Here is an 18,180-nt window from a genome sequence, read left to right on the forward strand (position 1 = left end):
GACTTGGCCATCAACCCCGTCGCTATTTTTCACCGGGAACGCCAACATTTTAATGACCCTTCGCTCTTGCAGAGCTGCTTGTTCAGTGTCTCCGGCATTCTCCGATAACCAGGTCCTGTTATTGCAATCCACTTTGGGAAAAGCTGCCAAAAGGAAGCAGGCAGTGAGTGACAGTGCATCTGGTCAAAGTGGTTGCACTGTCTGTAGATTTAATTTATTCTTAAAAATTGTAAATGTTGGACATAATGTGTTTTCAAGAGCCCCCTTTCCCACAAGGCGTAGCTTGGGAAACCTAAGGGTCATAAGAAAGGGGTATCAGCTGACGAAAATGCAGAATAACTGGATCGTTTTATACAGGTAAAGGGAAGATGCCGACACCTGGAGAATAAAAAACTGAGAGGGTAAATATCACTAAACAAAAAGCGTAGTGATGTAATGGGGGGGGGGGGGGAGAGAATAGGGTGATGAAAAGCACAAAGGGAAAGCGGTGGTAACGGAAATGAGGAAACTAATCTACAAAAAAGAGGAAGAAAGATGACAAACTGATGGCCAGAAATATAATCAAAGTTTAAAAAAAAAGGCACGAACAAACAACAAATTGAGGATGGTGGCCGGGGCAGTGCGCCCGTCAAATGTTAAACATGTGAACTGTGGTTGAAGTTCCAGGGTTCGTCCAAGCAAAAATCTGGTGTGAGGATTTTTTTTTCATTCTGACACAATTGTTGCTAATAATTAAAATATGTAACAATTATAGGCTCTTTGGAAAACACGCTAATGCAACTGATTGCCATAAAACTGAACAGGAGAAACGATTACGGAAGATATTCCAGTCTTGGCGATGCACGCTGAGATATCTGCATTGGAAGTAACAAAAATGCGAGCTCGAAAAGAAGACATTTGTCATAACTCTAAGGATAAAAAAGGGAGCTCCTGCGTGAATTTTGGCAGAAATAATTTGCTTGAATGGATCCAAATTGATCAAAAAGACAATTCCTGGTAATTAAAAATTAAATGCAAATCCAACTGAATTAGGCTGTAAACACGAAGCAAATTATAGACCTTGCAATATTTTGTTTACTTAAACATTAAATAATAGAACATTAATCATGCTGAGATAAGTATAGGGAGAAAACACTTGGGAATTATATTTATTTAAGGGCTTTGTTGTTTTCATTTGGCATTGACTTTGATCTGAAGTTCGTGTACACTCTCTGCAGTCGATCCATAAAAGTGACTCCAAAACGTGCTGAAGCAGTACCAACTGCTTTATAGGTTTATTGTCCCGTTGTATTACACACGTGTCAGGAGTGTGCAGGAAAGAGGAAGTGTATTACGGTGATCCAAAATTCCAAATTACTTGCGCTAAACTTACAGGTCTGTTGGCGATGATAATGCATCTAGGAAATTTATATTGTTTCACCATAAATGATACTCAAATTGTAAGTATAGCGAAACAGAATATAGTTTGGTTGACAACTTTTAATCTATGGCTTTGAATACACTTTATATCTATCACAAGCAAATAGTCACCTTGTTATAGATGAATTTTGTAACATTCAAAGATGATCATGCACATTTGCTTTGTTGTTTTCTTTTAATACTGAAACGTTTACGAACAAAGGACCCTCATTACTCCATATTTAGGTTTCATTGCAAAACTGCAGGTTGCGCCATCTATGGAATAAGCACTCAACTTTTTGTTCAGTTCAAAAAAATGTCATTTAGTCGCGTAAAAGAGTAGTTTGCCTTTCTGTATGTGTTCTTAAAATGATATATTTCAATCAAGTTTTCTAATGACATGTAAGAAACAGTAACTAGATGTAGAAACTGCCACTCGTTTTCCCAGTTTGTTATTCCAGCAGCATTTTACTAATAATCAAAATATTGAACACATTTACTTGGTAGCCACGTCCCTGCGACTGACTTTCCGCGGGAGAAACTGATTGTTTTAGAACCAATATGGTAAATGTGCAGATTAGCAACAGGGAACCCCGGGACTGGATTCTCTCAGAGAACTGACAGATGAAGAACAAAAGCACTTTATCTCTAATTGTTTACTTTGTAAAACTCCTGGTTGGAAGGGAGGGGGCGGGGTACTGCCGGACCGAGCGGGGATTGCAGGAAAAAGGCGGGTTTCACGGAGGACCGCCAAGGTCAGCAGTGCGCCTGCGTACTATACTGTCTCTGGTTTGGGCGGGAGATTTGGCGGGAGGGGAGGGTCCAGGGCTTTGTTTGTAGGAATCTGTGTTTACAGATCGTACACTTTAATCTCAATTTGCTTCCTCCTCGTGTGAGTTTGGCTGATCACTTGCAGCGACACTTCTTCCGCACTCTCTGAGAGACTCATGGCTCGGCGGCCACGGAATAGGTAACTGTATTATACGTTTTGGCTACTGCCGAATGAACAAAACATAGATTATTGCAGGAAGAGGAAGAACTTTCACTTTAATTTTATGAGGTTTGCACGCTGAGAGAAGACTTGTTAAGCAGTGAGTGAGAAGCTCGGTTCTGTTTCAATACTTAATGCAGCTAAATTGTGAATGGTTCAGATCTTTTTATAATATGCTCAATTTCTGCAGTAAACTTTCCATTGTAATTGAAGAACTGGTTAAAATGGAGATTATGTGTATAACCCGTCTACTTAGTATTCAAAACTATGCGGGCACGTTGTAGAATAAGCAGATTTAAAAGGTGCTTTCATTCATGCGCGCACGTTCTAAGTGCCAAATGACAACAACACTTGTTTACTCTTAAATCGAAAAGAACAATGCAATCTTGCAAAATCGATACACATGTTGAACTTATACCCTTTAAATTATGTCTCAAATGTGTCGCTGTAAAATAGTGGAGCTGCTACAAAATATTTCTCACCTTACACCACGTTGGTCGTATAGGAAATAGTTGACTGTATGTGTTTATATGTTAGCATTGTAGTTTCTCAGTTGCAATATCCACTGAACCCCGCACTTGTGAGGCAAGTTCTAGTTCAGCATGTAATTGACGTAGCCGAATGCTTTCATGCATGAAAAGAAAATAAGTGCATCCAAGACTAATCAATGAACGACATCACATTTTTATTGTTAGTGCAAGAGCTGGCGGAGTGACACGTGGATTTTAAGTTATTGCAAGCTGTATGAAACTACCGAACACAAGATCTTGACCCTAATTTTTCGACATAATAAGGTGGTTTCTGGATGTGTCATGATAAACCGAACTTAAGGCTATGACCCAAGTTGTCAAAATTATACGTAACAGTGGCAGAAATTGCTTGGAGCTTTTCTCCTTTTTGGCTATTCGTGCGTGACTAATGTTTGTGGTCTAAGGGAACTGAATATATCAGAATCATTATCGTCATTAAAGTGTGAATGAAATGGGGAACAATGACACTTTCCCCGAGTATGCAGTAGCAGAAACCATGCAAGTCCTTTTGTACGCTGAACGTGTGGAAATTCCACACTTTATTAATGGAAACTATAAAGATCTTTTCAAAATTTCAGGACGACAAAACAATCCAAGGAATTATGGTATTACTATAACTTTGTCTCTTTAATTTAGTGTAGCAAACACCATTTTTGTTTAGTCCACGCGCAAGAATGATTGCGAATTTGACTAATAAGATAAGAGGGCTGGAGTTATCGCGCTTTAACCCATTACCTGCCGGTCATTACTTTGCTTGCATTTATAGGTTACTAACATAACTATTTAAAATCTCGTAGCTGAATGTTGGGACGTCATGATCGCGATACTACGAACTCGGCGATATGTATTCGACATTTAAAAAAAAGTCCCTTTTATTCGATTTTCACAGCGGACTAGTTTGGTATTTTTACAATAATGGTTCCCAGCAGATTGTTAAGAGTTGCATAAAATCAATAGTTTATATTTGATTTCCCTATCAGTGTGTTTGAATTTTAAATACATAATTTAATAGGCGATTGAAACTTGAGCCATGAAGATCATGTCATCTATTTAAAATTACACATTGGTTTATTGTCTGCTTGCACAAGCACTTCTTAATCAGGAACATAGGACTTCATAAGTGCATCTCACCTGCAACAATGTAAATTCCTTTGGTTGCCTAGATGAAATGGCAATATTTGCTAAATTATAGACAGTTTTACGCTGTGAATGCACATCTGCTAAAGTTTGGATTAAGACTGTCCTGCCAACCAACAGGAAGAGAAATTCCTTCCATTGATTTGGATTGAGTTTGAACACAGGTAAAGGCAATACTTCAGCCCTTGGCAACGTAGTTTTTATTTGCTGTGCATTCTTACACAATTAACATTATCCAGTTTTCGAGAGCAAAGCAAGTACTTTAGCAAGCGATAAGACCTTAGATTGCGATAAAGATCTGTTCTGTCAGATATTAGGGAATATTATGGCTAGGGCTGAGATTTTTGGTATTACAATTTAATTCTTTGAAAACAACCGAAAATCAATGAATTGATATTCTAGATATGATAAGCAACCGACTGTTTATCGGGGAAGTCGGTCAGTTCTTGATAAAACCACTAGATGGGGTGATGTGTAAAGAGAGAAAAAAAACTGGATTGAGACATTCACCTGGAACAATGCCTCCTGCAGACTGAATTTCGAATGGGTTTAGTCAAGTCTAATCCAACTAACAGTGGAAGCAATGTGAAATAGAGTTTACGATAAAATATAAGTACCCTCTCTTGTTTTTTTTAAAGTGACTTGAATGACAGACTAAAATTTTGTTTTGTCTTGAAATAATAATTCATAATAATTTCTATTTAAGTAATGTTGATGATAGTGGACTAATACATAAAATATCCAGTTATTGTGTATTTGAACAGTTAACTTCTGAGAAAGTATTGAAACAAAAATGCATTTAAAGATTTTATTTTTTTTTGTTCAAAAAGAATACTTCAGCTACTGCTCCCTTTTCTTTAGTTTTCCAGCGGCATGCATAATATCAATCCACTTCCCATCTATTTTTGGTTGAAATCTGGGTACTGGGTGCACAAATGAGGCACTGACTGTTTCCTTCATTTTAGATCCCTTTTTGAAGGCATGCCCTAGACTAATACTGCATTGCCTTCCAATAATGATTGTATTGAATCCAGCAACTGAAATATAAATTATCATTTGATGCAAATTTGCAGCTGTCATTTTGGATATTCGAGATGTCACTATTGATCAAACTTGTTTACAGTATGAGTACAAGAATAATTCTGAGGTTAGCTTTGTTTTCTTCCTTTTCCTTGTGTTATTAATGCATTTCTGGGATAGGTATTGAGAAAAGTTGCTCAAATCAATTTTTCATATAAACCTTTATAGTGAGCTTGACAAGACTATTTGATAATAGAGAGCATCGTCACCAAGTACAGTATGTCCTCATCTGATATCTGTAGACACACCCAATAATTATTTGAAGTTAAAAATGGGATGTTTGGCCAGCTGTCATCTACACAGCCATGAGTAATTAGGTCAACTTTGACCCTTTTGATAACTCAGCCAAGGTCTATTAACATAATCTAGGTAGTGGAATGATGACATGCTTGGTTTGCATGCCTCAGTTGTGCATTAGATAAACCATCGGTAGACACAAACAGAGTTTTAGTACAATAAATTAACTTTTGGATGTCTTACAAATGTCGAGTGCAGGAAGGAATTTAACAAATCTTTGTTAGAGCTGAGATTTCAAAGTGGACAGAAATCTCGACACTGATCTGCGATTGAACCATTTGTATTCTAGATGTATGTATGGTCAAGTTATTCGATATGATGGTATAATGTGCTTAATGGAAACTTCTTCTGCCTGTACAGGTGAATGTTTTCACTGATTCATTGGGTCTCTTTTACAAGTGTTGGTTGTAAGCAATTCCTATTAATCAATATATTTATCTAGCTATTTGAGTATGTCTTAAGAGATCTGGCTATTAAAATGTAATTAAGTGCACTAGAAAACTACAGTAGATTTTTAATTTTGAAAAGGATTTGGATTCTGTTATTAACTACTTAATGATATTAAACACCATAAAATAGAGTAGATTAAGATTAGGGTTAATCCTTCATTTAACCCATTCAGCCATATACTTTAAGGAGATGCCCAGAAAGGTTTTTTTGAAATATCTTTGTGAATGCTGCACTAAATGTAATGCCTAATGCTTCTAGATTATTTTTTGAAAATGTAGTAATTGTTTTCATTTCTTGTCGAACGATGCAATTATCTTTGAAAACTTTATTTGTCCCTAATTATTCATGTTATTTTGTTTGTAGTTTATATAGTAGTGATGAGGACGAAGAAGAGATTGAAATGTTTGATCATGATTATGATGGCCCCCAACCAAAGTCTTGTAAACGTCAATTAAGTAAAACTCGATGGACACGTGAAGAGGTATGTCAAGATTAACTGAATGAGATATAGCTGTTTGTTTGTAAAGCACCTTTAAACTGAAAATGTAATCAGGTTAAATTAACCTAAAAAAGTTTTAGTTAAAAATCACACAACATCAAGTTATAGTCCAACAGGTTTATTTGAAAGCACTAGCTAGTGCTTTCAACTAAACCTGTTGGATTAAACCCGATGTTGTGTGATTTTTAACTTTGTTCACCCCAGTCCAACACTGGCACCTCCAAGTCATAAAAAAGTGTTGACTCATCTAATTTTGCTGTATTCCTTCAATTTATTGTAAAACATCAAAGTCACTGAAAATAGTATTTTGTTGGCGTAAAATATGCTTACATATCATTCTGATTATGACTACAATCTGTACTATTACCATCTCGATCAATTCAAAAATCTTTACAGCTTCAACTTGGAATTTTTTTATTATTGTGTATGTACAAAATAAATACAAACTAGTTGGTTTTCTTAAAGGATGAAAAACTGAAGAAATTAGTTGAACAACATGGAACAGAAGACTGGAAAGTGATTGCTAATTTCCTTCCAGTAAGTACTATTTTCTGTACTCAGTTAAGGTAAATCTTTATTACACATACTGGTTTTCTGAAAATTCACTGCTGAAAACTGGTATAACAGCATAAGCAAAGTGTAGTAATATTTTAAGAATAATAAATCCATTGCTTCGCTTCTTGTTGTCATGAGCTAAAGACCAACATTAAAATGATGCCTGACTAAAGGATTTATTTTACAATGTTTGATTACATAAGGTTTCTTATATTACTGGACTCTTCCAAAAAGTTGAATGTTGAAATCTTTAAAATATGTTTTCAGTTATAATGCAGAGATACAAAAGGTGTAAGTCCCTCGGAACTTTAAGATAGGCCACTTTTGTTTATTTTAATTGCATTGTTTGGATATATTGCAACATATTTCCAGGCCATCACATCTTGAGGTGGGATTAGAATCTGGACACTCTGGCCTGGCGTAGGAACACTACCACAGTGTCACAAAACACAATGACTTTTATATGGGTTGTTTAATCTGGATAATTTATAGATTATTTAATTGAAAAATCTTGCTACTAAACACCTGGTAATTTGTCTAACACATGACTTGCTGCAGCTGTTTCATTAAGTTTGTCCGTAGTATGAAGTCCAGAACTATAAAAAGTTAACTGAGCAAACTATATAGTATGCAATGCTAAAAGCCGTCAAAAATACTTGCGTCTAAATTTGTTTAAGAGAATGATGTTTTTGCTATGACAAACTGCTATGTTAAAGGATTATTGATTGGTGCAGTAATTGTATTTGGTAAGTTATTTGCCTTATCATCTTACACATTTATGTGCTTGAAAAGTGAAATGCAGAAATGAAACTTGTCTGCAGAGTATTGCATTGAATTAAAGCCACAAAGTGTTATATGTTGTCTTGAAAACTCTTTAAAACATTAGAATTAGTTCCTGTATTCCTTTACAAATCTAGAATCGGACTGATGTGCAGTGCCAACACCGCTGGCAAAAAGTTCTAAATCCTGAACTTATTAAAGGCCCTTGGACAAAAGAAGAGGATCAAAGGGTAGGGTTATTAAGCATTAAAATGTTTTCTCGTTAGAAATGTTTTTTTTTACTCTACTCTTGATCCAAAACACTCCACTGAGATCAGAAACTTAACTTGGAAAATGGTTAATGAAAGGAAGACCAACAAAAAAGGTACTTTTATCAAAAAATAAATTTGCAATTCACTTAATGGTGTTTGGCTTTTATTGCAAGGGCTTTGGAATATAAGAGTAAGGAAGTCTTGATTCAATTTTGAAGTTTTGGTGAAACCACCCCAGATTTATTGATTGCCTTGTTGGTACCCTCACCCAAGCAACAATGTTTCATGAGACTAATTCCAGGGATGAGCTGTTATCCATGCAGAGAGATTATGTAGAATGGGTCAATACTATTGGCAGATCTTGGAGTTTAGTCAATTCCTATAAATTGAGTTTGAGAGAACCAATCTGAAAACTTAGGTAGTCCTGATTAATACTAGACCCATTCCAAATGCACATGTTTTCACACGTTTTGCAGAGTTTATTAACTTTATCACAGCGACTACAAAATAAATGATACTCAAAATGATTTTCAGTCAATCCACCTCAATATTCAATTCTTCTGCATTGAACAACTAAGAATCATCATTTATTAACCCTTACTAGCCACCTCCCTCTAGTATATAGTTAGGTACATCCTGAACTCGAATTGGATTATTAGTTCATGGTCAGTCTTGGATTGGCTGGGTAGTGTACACCCAGTTCCAGACTGATTTTTTTAAAAGTGATGGTCAACTTAGTGGCATCACTACCTCCTATCTCCTGATACATTCTTTGATAGGCTAATCACTTTGAGAGATCATCCTATTTATGACAGGTTATCTCTTAGCTTACCACCTCTACACATCTTTACCAAGATAATGTGGCACCAGTAGAACATTATATCAGGCTGTAGATAGTGTCACCTCCTAGTGATATGTTATCATGCAAATATCTCAGCTAATACATCAAAGTATTCTCTGAACTTATCACTATCCTTAAATTAAAAGAACGATTTGTGATTCCACAATAAGCTGCGTAGGTTGAGGCTAAAATTAATGTACTTCTGATACTAATATAATTCTGTTACGTACTTTAAATTACAAAGCAAAGCCACTTTGGAGCATAGCTGTGTCTTTCAGTAAAAGTCTTTTACCACAAAGTATTCTCACAATTGTTAGCTGAACTTTAGCCTGAGCCTTAAAAAGCACTGTAAACCTATGACCTTACAGTTTGACTTGGACCATTTGGGTTTTTTTTCATTTGCAGAAATGTTTTACGCTTAAACAGGATATTATTAAATTCTTCACTTGCTTACTTAAGTTGATATTATTAATTATTGAAAAATAACTGCATCCTACAGTATGCAAGTTAGAAGAATGAGAGGTGATCTCATGAGAATATAAAGAGTTTTGAGAAAGTTTAATGGAGTAGAATGCTGACAGGCTGTTTTTTCCTGGCAAAAGAATTTCAAGCTAAGGCACATGGTCTCAGGATAAAGAGTTATCAATTTAGGACTCAGATAAGGAAATATTTTGTTGCTCATGTTTGTGATTCATTTGAATAATCTGCCCCAGGGCCTCTGAGTCATTGAATGTAATCAAGGCTGAGATCCAGAGATTTCTGGATGCCAAGAGAAACATGGGATATGGAATTGGACTGGAAATTGGAGTTGGGGTAGAGGGTTGGCCATAGTTTTACTGCATGCTGGGGCAATCATAGAATCATAGAGACATACAGCATGGAAACACACTCTTTGGTCCAACTTGTCCACGCTGACCAAATATCCGATGTAAATATAGACCCATTTACCTACATTTGGCCCATATCTCTATAAACCCTTCCTCTTCATATACCAATCTAGATGCCTTTTAAATGTTGTAATCGTACCAACCTCCGCCACTTCCTCTGACAGTTTGTTCCATAAGTCCCTTTTAAATCTTTCCCCTCTCACCTTTAAACCAATGCCGTCTGGTTTTGGACCCCCTACCCAGGGAAAAGACCTTGGCTATTCACCCTATACATGCCCCTCATGATTTTGTAAACCTCTATAAGGTCATCCCTCAGCATTTGACACTCCAGGGAAGATAGATCCAGCCTACTCCACATAGCTCAAACCCTCTAACCCTGGCAACATCCTCGTAAATCTTTTCTGAACCCTTTCAAGTTTCACAACATCCCTCCTATAGCAGGACACCAGAATTGCTTGCAGTACTCCAAAAGTGGCCTAACCAATGTCCCTTACAGACACAACAAGACCTCTCAACTTCTATACTCAGTGCACTGACCAATAAAGGCAAGTATACCAAACATCATCTTCACTATCTTATCTACCTGTGACTCCACTTTCAAGGAACTATGAACCTTCACTCCAAGATGTCTTTGTTCAGCACACTCCCAGGACCTTACCATTAAGTAAACAGGTATTGTCCTGATTCGCCTTTCCAAAATGCAGCACCTCTCATTTATCTAAATTAAACTCCACTTGCCATTCCTTGGCCCACTGGCCCATCTGATCAAGATCCCCTTGTCCTCTGATGTAACCTTTTTCACTGTCCACAGCACCTCCAATTTTAGTGTAATCTGCAAACTTACTAAACGTACCTCTTATGTTCGCATGCAAATCGTTTATATAAATGATGAAAAGCAGTGGATCCCACACCAATCCTTGTGGCACACCGTTGGTCACAGATCTCCAGTCTGAAATGCAACCGTCCACCACCACCCTCTGACTTCTATCTTCGAGCCAGTTCTATATCCAAATCGCTAATTCTCCCTGCATTCGGTGTGATCTAATCTTGCTAACCAGTCTACCATGAGGGACCTTGTTGAACACCGTACTGAAGTCCATATTGATCACATCCACTGCTCTGCCCTCATCAATCCCACTTCATTACAGCTTCAAAAAACTCAATCGAGTTAGTGAGATACGATTTCCCATGCATAATGCTATGTTGACTATCCCTAATCAGTCCTTGCCTTTCCAAATACATATGAATCCTGTTCCTCAGGATGCCCTCCAACAATGTGCCCACCACCAACATCAGGCTTACCAGTGTATAGTTTCCCTGGTTTTTCCTTACCACCTTTCTTAAATAGTAGCAAAACGTTAGCCAAACTGCAGTCTTCTGACACTTCATCTGTGGTTATCGATGATGCAAATATCTCCGCAAAGGGGCCCGGGAATCTCCTTCCTAGCTTCTCACTGATTTCTAGGAAATATCTGATCAGTCCTGGGGATTTAGTCACCTTTGTGTTTCCTCTTCTGTAATATAGATGTGTTTCAAGATGTCGCTATTTATTTATCCACATTCTCTATCTTCCAAATCCTTCTCCACAGTAAACACTAATGCAAAATATTCATTTAGTATCTCACCCATCTTCTGCGGTTCCACATGTCAGTGGCTGTGCTGATCTTTAAGGGGCTCTATTTTCTCCCTAGTTATCCAGTTGTCCTTACTGAATCGCTTATGGCTTATTCCTGCACTTATTTCTTAATTCTTATTGTCACTTAGTTATTATGCTGCAAATACAATGTAATATCATAAAAATAGTTTAATGTGCCGGGAGTATGATAACTATCTAGAGAATGTTTAGAAAAAAAGCTCTGATGGATGGGATGACTGCTTCCACCTTATGTTTCTAATATCATTGGGTGCAATTCATAATGATTTCAAGGATACCCAATAAGTAGAGTATTGCAGCAATTGTGCCGTGTATTTGATTTTTGTTTTCATACTGGGGGGAACTGTATACAATAGCTTTTATTTCTCTGTGCTTCATTCATATGTAAAATGTAGTACATTTATATTTTAAGTTTTGAGCATCTACTTTCTTTGGTAAACAATAACTAAGTATAAGACAAGAATGATTGATTAAGTAACAAATATTGTACTTACTTCAAGATTCTGAATTTACTAAGCTATTTTGAGATAATTTCCATTGTTTTTTATGGGCAGAAGGGCCTGTTTCCATGCTGTGTGACTGTATTCACTTGTGGCACATTGGCAGTTCTGGCTGCCTGTCTCTAGTGCCCTTGAGAAGTTGATAGTGAGCTGCCTTCTTGAACTACTGCAGTTCATGTATTGTAGGTAGATCCACAATGTCATTAGGGATGGAACTCAGAATAATAATATGTCCATAATTTGTATTAGTTATTTTTACAACACAAATTTTTGTTTTAGGTAATAGAACTTGTTCAGAAATATGGCCCAAAACGCTGGTCTGTTATCGCAAAGCACTTAAAAGGCAGAATAGGAAAACAATGCCGGGAGCGATGGCACAATCATCTGAATCCTGAAGTTAAAAAAACTTCCTGGACTGAAGAAGAAGACAGAATTATATATCAAGCACATAAAAGACTTGGAAATAGATGGGCAGAAATAGCAAAGCTACTTCCTGGAAGGTAAGCTTAATTGAAGAAGTAACTATTGGAGCCTGCAGAAAATAGGAGCTTATAATCTTCTGGATCTGTGACAAAGTGACCCTGTAATAAATTACAGACTTATACCAATGATCCCTCACTATATAATTGAGGGTCCTTTGAACACATTACAATCGCTAATGAGAGAAATTTAATCACAGTAATAAGTAACCATTGGAGGACTTGTCAGAATGGGCAGGGGACAGAGTATGGAGTGAGCTGTCCAAAGGACTAGTATTGTTCTGGATAAGAGTCATATTGGTCTTGAAACTTTTAACTGTTTCTCTCTTCACAGGTCCTGCCAGACGCTCCTTGGTTTCTCTCGCATTTTCAATTCAAATCGCCAGTATTTGGCTTTTATGATAGCATAGGGATAATTTTTGTTTTTTTTTACATTCATGGTGCAGGTTAGGAATAATGTAAATTTATAGATGGTACTAATTTAGGGCATATTAAAATAGAGAGGAAACTCTGAAATTGTAAGGAGTTGGTTAAAATATTTAAGTAGGCAGGCCAATATCAGAAAAAAATGTCTGTGGGTAATATTGCCCAGAGAAGAAAATATGACTGTGTAAACGCACTGACTTTAAAATAGCTAAAAACAAAGTTAAGTAGACTTGAAATCTTATTAAATTCAATACTTAATATGTCCAAACAAGGCAAAGCAGTATTCAGTCAAACCAATGAATATTTGGTTGTATACTCAAAATAAAGATTAGGTATATCATAAGGTACCATGATCACATTCCGTTGTACACTGGTTAAATCATTCCTTGAACACTACAGTCGCTGAGGTGCAAAAAAGACAGATGAGTGCTGAAGCCTGAACAGAGAAGATCAGTGAAGCTAAACCCTGTTTTAAATATTTGAAATTTTTTTTAAAAAGCAGTTGAGGCAAGAAAATATTAATTGTGATGGAGGACTTTGGGTCTTTTTGGATGCGTTAACTAAGGTGTACTGAATGACTTTGAGCACACTGGGGACAGTTTTAACCTTCAGATGGGTAGATTTTGATTGGAGCGATGCTAAAATCTTAAATATGAGTGCTGAGTACAAAAGTAAACAGAGATTCCCAACATGTTTGCCTTTTTGACCAACAGCAATGACCGCATTGGTTGTGTTATGTGTGGCAAATAGATGTTGGCCGCATTCACAAAGACATGTTCTATGGCAAGCCCATTGTCAGTGGGAGACCAACAGATGCCAGTGTCTGCAAGCAAGACCTTAAGTTGACAGGGGTTGGAGTTGATGTCTAGGAAGTCCTTGCTACTGAATAGCTGGAGATGAATGGTTGTGAAGGACATCAAGAAAACTGGTCAAAATAAATGACCAAAAGACAGAATGAGAACCCAGGAGAAAGAGAAAACATTAGTTGGTTTGTGGAAGACATTGATCTCATGCATTGGCCTCTACAGCCAAAACAAATGATATACAGACCAGAAATGATACTCTCACCCCCAATCTCTCATCTCCTGAAACAGGCAAATGCCTACTACTACTATAAATCTCAAAACTGACCCAACCTCTTTTGGTTTTAACATTAAGAATTCTGCTCCAGGAGACAGATTGTTCATTTAACTCTTAATGAGACTATATTTCACATTTTTTCCATATTTTGTGTTTAACCAATGTTTCAGTTTTTCCAGGCCTTTGGTGATTTTTGAATCTGGGCTCACTTCTATACATCTCAATTGCCATTGTTTGATCTACAAGATTTGCCTGTATTTTTGCTTATGTAAAATATGTATAATAAGTTATTTTCTCATTTATTATTTGTCCATAAGCTGTTGATATTTTTAGACATTGGGTTGAATATTGTCATATTTTGGCTAATTGTCAATGTAGTTGAGTTTCATGGAAGGTTTCTTTCCCTGAGGCCCAGCAAGATTTCTCTAAGTATAGTCCTATACTCACCTCATTATTACCTACGCCATCATATGATGATGCCTTTGTCTGATGTTAGCCTGATTTCACCACTCACCATACTTAAAGAACTCTCCACTGCCAGGATATACCAGAATAGACAATCATCCCTGGAGCCAGCACCATGTTTAAAAGATCATTGTGCACCCAGACAAACACTGTTGGTCTGGAAATACCCAACACTGTGACTGACATTAGCCCTGGACATAACCGAGAAGGGGAAATTTACAGCCTCATTTTGTGGACAGGAACCTGGAGGTCCTGGTGGATGGGCTGATGCAGAGGTGGCTGTCCTTTATCCCTCAGGGCAGTGCAGGCCACGACACCAGACCCTGCTAGCCTGGGCCAGTGTGGTCTCAGCTGCATAGAGGAATGCCCGGCGGTGTAGGAAAAAGTTCAAGTACCACTTCCACTCTGCCACAGTAAGTTCCACCATCTTGGCTCATAATCACTTTATCTCTGCTCCTGCATGCACCTCCCACAAAGACTTATGCTGTATCAGTCCTCACTATTGCATGCAACATGTTGCCTCACTCACTCTCCCTCACCCCCAGCAACTGACACCAGCAATCCTGCATGTGCTGTAAGTGGCCTACCCATTCACTCAACAACACATCACTTTCTCTTCCTGCAATTGCATTAATAAATGTGCCATGAATTTTATCTCACTGTTACATTATTACAAGATTTCCAAGATGGCAGCTGGAAGAGAAAGCAGTGAGCTGAAGTTGCCGGGTATCCATTTTAACTCTTGACAGGAAATGTCTATATCTAGTTTTCTTGCAATGGGTTGTATGGTAGGAATCTGCATATTAATAACCTAAGATTTGCCATTAATAAGGCTGACACAAAGCAATAATCCCCATTTTGATGCCTGGAACTCTGAGAACAAGTTGTATTTTTAATGATGAGAAAGCCTTTGCTTGACGACTTACAATTCTCACAGATTTCTTACCATAGTCCATGTCATTCAGACTTTCATAAGATTCAGTCTAATATATCTGTAGGATTGGCAATTATATCAAGAACTATTGGAATTCCACAAATGATCTAAAATTTGTATAATAACCAAATGTTTTTCTCCATTTTTATTATTTAATTGTCAATAAATTGTGGATTTCTATACCTTTTTGTGTTATTTCTGTGTAGGACTGATAACGCTATCAAGAACCATTGGAATTCAACAATGCGTCGTAAAGTAGAGCAAGAGGGCTATCTGCAGGAGTCTTCAAAAATTAGTCAGCCAACAGTGACCACAAGTTTTCAAAAAAATAATCACATTATGGGTTTTGCCCATACACCTTCTGCCCAGTTGCCAACTACCCAACCCCAAGTAAATGGTGACTATGCATATTTTCACATTCCTGATCCACAAGAGGTAAGTAATTAGAATTTATTTTTGTTATGCTTTTTATTCCTTTCTAATTCATGGCTTTTGCACACAAATTCAAGTTGTGCTGTAGAATGCATATCCATCTATTCATTTTGAAAGATTAATGGAATATAAACTGTCCGGTAACTTTTATCTGGAATGTGTATTCAAATAGAAGTTCACTGACGTTACATTTTTATATATATTTTTTAAATGCTAAAAATGTTAATTGTATACAAAAATAATTTTTATCGTGCAAAATGCTTCTATTTATATTTTTATCATTATAAACTATTTTTTCAGGTTGTTGAGGATTGCTGCTGCATTTATATTATAATGCACATAAGCTTTAAATAAATACCAGCAGTTATTTCAATATTAAGTTTTAACCATTCTTGACACTTTTCTCTGATTTCCAATCAGATGCCATACCCAGTGGCTCTACATATGAACATGGCCAATATTCCCCTACCTGGTACTGCGGCTATTCAGGTAGGTTAAATTCGCTTTCTTCGTTGTCACGTTGTATGAATGACAAAGACACTGTTGTCTAAGGTTAGTTTAAATTCAGTAATTGCAATTTACAGAAAATGCTGTATGTCAATAAAATGTTGATATTTTATTTGAAGAAATTTATCCTCTCTTTTAGCTGCTAGTCATTACCATATATCCACAAAAAACGTTCATTTAAATGTTGGTTTGACCTTCATGGTTGCCTTGGCCTCAGCTATGGTAGCTGAAATTTTGCAAGTTTTAAATCAGTATAACATTATATTTAAAATCATACCCTTTGATCTCTTCTTTCTTTTCCCTCAACTCTTAATTTCAGAAGCACTATAATGATGAAGATCCTGAAAAAGAGAAAAGAATAAAGGAATTAGAGTTGCTACTAATGTCGACTGAAAATGAACTGAGAGGGCAGCAGGCATTACCAGTAAGAATGTCACTGTGTGGCTTGGATAAAGGGCTAGCAGCTTCACCCCAGTGCTCTTCTCTTTTTATCTCTATCTTTTAAAGGCTCTATATTAATTTTAAATTTGTCATGTCCAAAAGTAAATTTTAAAACCAAAATCTTCACCAGATAATTGTGGACTAATGGTGGATTTATTTTCCGTTTAAGTACTTCTGCTTCAAGAATCTTCAATGTATTGACACTGATTTATTGAAGTATTCTCTCTCACAGTATCATACCCTGAAATTTTTAACTTGTTGAGAAAAATAATCTAGAGCCCAGTAAATCTGACTGTCGCTTTCTCTAGCTTTGCTCATCTTTTGCATTGCATTTCATTGCTTACCTGTATTAATTTTTAAAGTGCATGTTTGACTGTTTAATCCAATGTTCTTTTTAAACTCTGGATTACTTTCTTGGCTGGTTACATTAACCCATTTTGTTTAAATTATTAGCAGATAGTGATGCATGACAAAAACTCTTGCTGGCTTTTTAATCAATTCCACAACATATGAGCAGTATTTCAGTTGTAAAAGCAGCAGTGCTGGTTTTGGTTTTACTGTGCATGGTAAAAGCCAGACAAATATGAGTGAAAATAAATGGCCAGCATACTTCGGGTTTTTGAAGCAAAAGTTTTGATACAGTGGGTCTGCATGAAAATAACCTGCATGAGAATTTGTGTAACTGTACTAATGGTTTTTAAATTTAGAAATTATATAAACTTGATTTTATTTCTTAAAGTTTATCACTTCTTCCGTCATCTGACTACATATTAAGCTTATCTCTAATTTCTCCTCTATTTTCTGATAATTTTGATTTGCACACCTCTGTGTTGCGTTGGTGTGAGCTGCAGCATCAAAACATTTAGCTGCAGTAATTCACTGCTACAAAAGCAACTCTAACCCAACATTCTAAAATGGCCTGCATTAGAATTTTAATTAGCAAAGGAGAAAAGCCACATAGAGCACACAACTCCACAAACTTTATTATATTGTCTTAAAATTTTCCCTGATTAGAAAGAAGCTCATTAATCAGTTATTTTAATTGCAAATGAAGATATTTCATTATGGTAACAATGGTTACTCTGTTATAATATCTGAGATTTTTTGTTGAGGGAAGACTAAAGTTAAGAACATGTCTAACAAATGTAGGGAATAGTTTTTTTTGAGCTCAGAAGAAAGCTCTTAATGTTTCAAAAATCATTTACAAGAATGATGGAACTACTAAAATGTTTAAGCTGATATCAGATTTAATCTCACCATGCAAATGAATTGCTAACCTCCTTTATTTTCTCTCTTTCTTTTGGGCAGACTCAAGCAGCAGACTACTCTGGTTGGAGTGGTACTGTAGTCATTGATAATGCAGGAGTTCACAACAGCAGTGTGGCCATTACTTGTTTGGGAGAACATCGGCAGCCAGCACACCCACCTCACATGGAACATGGTTGTTTGCCAGAAGAAAGTGCATCACCAGCAAGATGCATGATTCATTCTAATGGAATACTCTCACCAATGAGAAATGTTCCAAATCCTGAGTACACAGAAACACTTCAACTCATAGATTCAGTA

The 18,180-nt window shown here is 36.6% G+C and overlaps 1 protein-coding gene across 8 annotated transcripts in view; it reads left to right on the plus strand.

Moving 5' to 3' along the window:
- The first annotated feature begins 1,329 nt into the window (after nucleotides 1-1,329).
- myb (v-myb avian myeloblastosis viral oncogene homolog) overlaps nucleotides 1,330-18,180 on the plus strand; it is a 34,512-nt gene continuing 17,661 nt past the window's right edge. For 4 of the 8 annotated variants that reach the window (XM_072554059.1, XM_072554033.1, XM_072554077.1 and 1 more), the window contains exons 1-9: nucleotides 2,212-2,368; nucleotides 6,247-6,364; nucleotides 6,848-6,919; nucleotides 7,855-7,947; nucleotides 12,130-12,350; nucleotides 15,441-15,669; nucleotides 16,087-16,155; nucleotides 16,493-16,597; nucleotides 17,923-18,177. In XM_072554059.1, the coding sequence (XP_072410160.1) occupies nucleotides 2,346-2,368; nucleotides 6,247-6,364; nucleotides 6,848-6,919; nucleotides 7,855-7,947; nucleotides 12,130-12,350; nucleotides 15,441-15,669; nucleotides 16,087-16,155; nucleotides 16,493-16,597; nucleotides 17,923-18,177 (1,185 nt within the window). In that variant the 5' untranslated portion in view covers nucleotides 2,212-2,345. Of the gene's footprint in view, nucleotides 1,440-2,211; nucleotides 2,490-6,246; nucleotides 6,365-6,847; nucleotides 6,920-7,854; nucleotides 7,948-12,129; nucleotides 12,351-15,440; nucleotides 15,670-16,086; nucleotides 16,156-16,492; nucleotides 16,598-17,922; nucleotides 18,178-18,180 lie in introns of those variants that run through there. The other 4 variants (XM_072554069.1, XM_072554099.1, XM_072554042.1 and 1 more) reach the window with 3 other exon arrangements.

This window comes from Chiloscyllium punctatum, chromosome 3, assembly GCF_047496795.1.
Source record: "Chiloscyllium punctatum isolate Juve2018m chromosome 3, sChiPun1.3, whole genome shotgun sequence".
Classification (NCBI taxonomy): Eukaryota; Metazoa; Chordata; class Chondrichthyes; order Orectolobiformes; family Hemiscylliidae; genus Chiloscyllium; species Chiloscyllium punctatum.